General features: G+C 65.0%; 1 protein-coding gene across 1 annotated transcript; it reads left to right on the top strand.

Moving 5' to 3' along the window:
• Positions 1-893: 893 nt before the first annotated feature.
• Positions 894-2,221, top strand: LOC309398348 (zinc transporter ZIP1-like; the record flags this gene model as incomplete). Its single annotated transcript, XM_081965170.1, has 3 exons — positions 894-1,008; positions 1,091-1,221; positions 1,530-2,221. 3 exons carry the CDS (start codon positions 894-896, stop codon positions 2,136-2,138), a joined length of 855 nt encoding a protein of 284 aa, XP_081821296.1. The 3' UTR covers positions 2,139-2,221.
• Between the last annotated feature and the right edge of the window lie 206 nt (positions 2,222-2,427).

The following is a 2,427-nucleotide window of genomic DNA, read 5'->3' as shown; positions in this document are numbered from 1 at the left end:
GCATCCCAGCCTCTTGGCACAAAATAAAGGGAACAATTAGATGAGTCCCCTTCCCAAACTTTGCTACTCCTAAGTCTCATGGCACCAAGGATTTGTCCAGCTGGTGTCAAAGGTCCAGCAAATACTAGTGTCCATGTCTACAAAATGCTCCAACTCCAGGGATACTCTAGTGGGGGGGAATCCAAGGACCACATTTACCCCGGGGCCTCTGGAGGAACTCGAAAGAGCAAGGGGGGTGAGGGTTAAGAACCCTTCAAATCTCGCCAGTTCCTCCTGCGCTGCTTGGGCAGACCTCTGGCCACTGGAGGGCACTTCTCCCTACTCGAGAAAAGCGATCAGGCGGTCCTTATCATGACTGGCTCGCACTCTTGACCCCCCCCCTATCCGGTCAGCTTAATTCCAAGAGCCGCAACGAAAGAACCGACGCCGAATCCCCCCCCCCCCGCGCGCGCCTGGTTCTTCACGCCAAGCCGCCCGCACTGCGGTCAACGACTGCCGCCTCGGAGCTTCTTTTCGGACCCCGAGAACCGTCCGTGGGACAGGCTCGAGGGAGGAAAGTTTCTCCCACCGGAGCAAAATCCGAGCCGTCCTCCCGTAGGTTAAACTCGGATAAACTCGGGCCCTGCTCCACGGACGGGGCTGCAAAGACTCTTGTTCCAAGCGCAACAACTTCTCGGTCCAGACCCTCCCTTCTCCGACGGACGGGCGGGCGGCAGCGCGCCAAGGGCGGGCACGGGCAGATGCCGGCGGCCGCGTGCTCCTGGCCAAGGTCTTGGCCCTCTCCAACAAGGCCATCTCGGCGGGGCGGAGGCGGGCGGTTAGGGCGGTGGTGGGCGGAGCCAGGCGAGGGTTTAAAGGGCCGGCCGGGGCCGCGCCCGATCCGACGGGGCGCCATGTGGTCTTTGCAGGCGCTGAAGCTGGGCTGCCTGCTCGCGCTGGCCACTCTGCCGCTGCTCTGTGGCCTCCTCCCGGCACTGCTGTTCCGTCTGCGTGGGGCCGCGGACAACGGTGCGTGGGGTCTCCTGGGGGACGGACAGGTGGCGTGGGCCGTCGGGCCTCCCTCAGCGTCCTTCTCCCTGGCTTTCCACAGGCGCCTCACGGAGCGGGCGAAGCATCCTGAGCTGCACGGCGGGAGGAGTCTTCATGGCCGCCTGCTTGCTGGACGTGGTGCCCGATTCGCTGGCCGATCTTCGGGACGAGCTTCGTCGGCAGAGCATCTCGGTACCCGAGGGGGGCGGTTCTCCCGGCCGAGGGCCAGCCAAGCCGCATAGCCTGCAGGCGCCTTGCGTGCTGGGGACTCGCAACGGCCCCGTGGCCGAGCGCAGGAGGGGCTCGGGCGGCTCAGCCTTCACTCGCGGCGGGGGCTCCCTGGAGGTGGCCGCTGGCCCCTCGAGTACAGGCGGGGATCCCCCTGGCCGACTTTGGCCGGGCCGTGAGCCGCTCCCGTCGTGGAAAACAACGCCCCCCCCCCATGGCCTCACTGGGCGGCCGGGGTGGCGGCGCTGACGCTCCGCTTCTCTTCGTTGCAGCCGGCCTTCCCCGCGCCCGAGCTGGTCCTGGCGCTGGGTTTCCTGCTGGTGCTGGTGCTGGAGCACGTGATGCTGGACTGTAGCGACCGGCCGGGGGCCGAGTCCACGCCCCTCCTGCGCCGCCAAGAAGCCGCCGTCGATGAGCAGCGGGCCGAGGCGGTGCTATCGCCCTTCCGTTCGCTGGTGCTGGTCGTCTCGCTGTCGCTGCATTCGGCCTTCGAGGGGTTGGCGCTGGGGCTGCAAGACACGCCGAGCCAGGTGCTCCGGCTGGCGGTGGCCATCGTCCTCCATAAGTGCATCATCGCGGCCAGCCTGGGCCTGTTGCTGCTCCAGAGCCGCCTGGCCCTGCCCTGGCTGGCGACCGCGCTGGCCTGCTTCGCGCTCATGTCCCCCGTGGGCGTGGGCGTCGGGATGGCTGTGCCTCGTGGCGCTGGCGGCGGCTCCCTGGCACGGAGCGTACTGGAGGGGGTGGCAGCTGGAACCTTCCTCTACATCACCTTCCTGGAGATCCTGCCCCAGGAGCTGCATCTTCCCTCGGGCCGCTTGCCCAAAGTCCTCGCTCTCCTCCTGGGCTTCTCTGGGATGGCCGGCCTGCGCTTCCTAGGCTGAGCTGCGCCTGCCCCCCTTGGATGTGGGCTCATTCCTAGGCCAAGGAGCCTTCCGTGGTTTTATTAAATAGGCTTGTATTTGTCTGGAACAGAGCCCTTGTGGTGCCAATTTGTGCTCTTCCTGCCTCATTGGATGATCTTAGCTGGGGGGGAGGGGCTTGCTGTTGTAATTTGGGAAGTCTTTATAATTTGCTAAACCTATTTGTCCACAATTCTTTCCAATCTGGTGGGTTGGGAAGATGTTTGGGTCAAGACCTGAGCAGCTGCTGGGTCTGCAGTGCCCTTCCTGG

The sequence above is a fragment of the Natrix helvetica genome (genome assembly GCF_964273705.1).
Source record: "Natrix helvetica genome assembly, chromosome: 12".
Taxonomy (NCBI): Eukaryota; Metazoa; Chordata; class Lepidosauria; order Squamata; family Natricidae; genus Natrix; species Natrix helvetica.
This window is presented reverse-complemented; position numbering and strand designations above follow the sequence as displayed.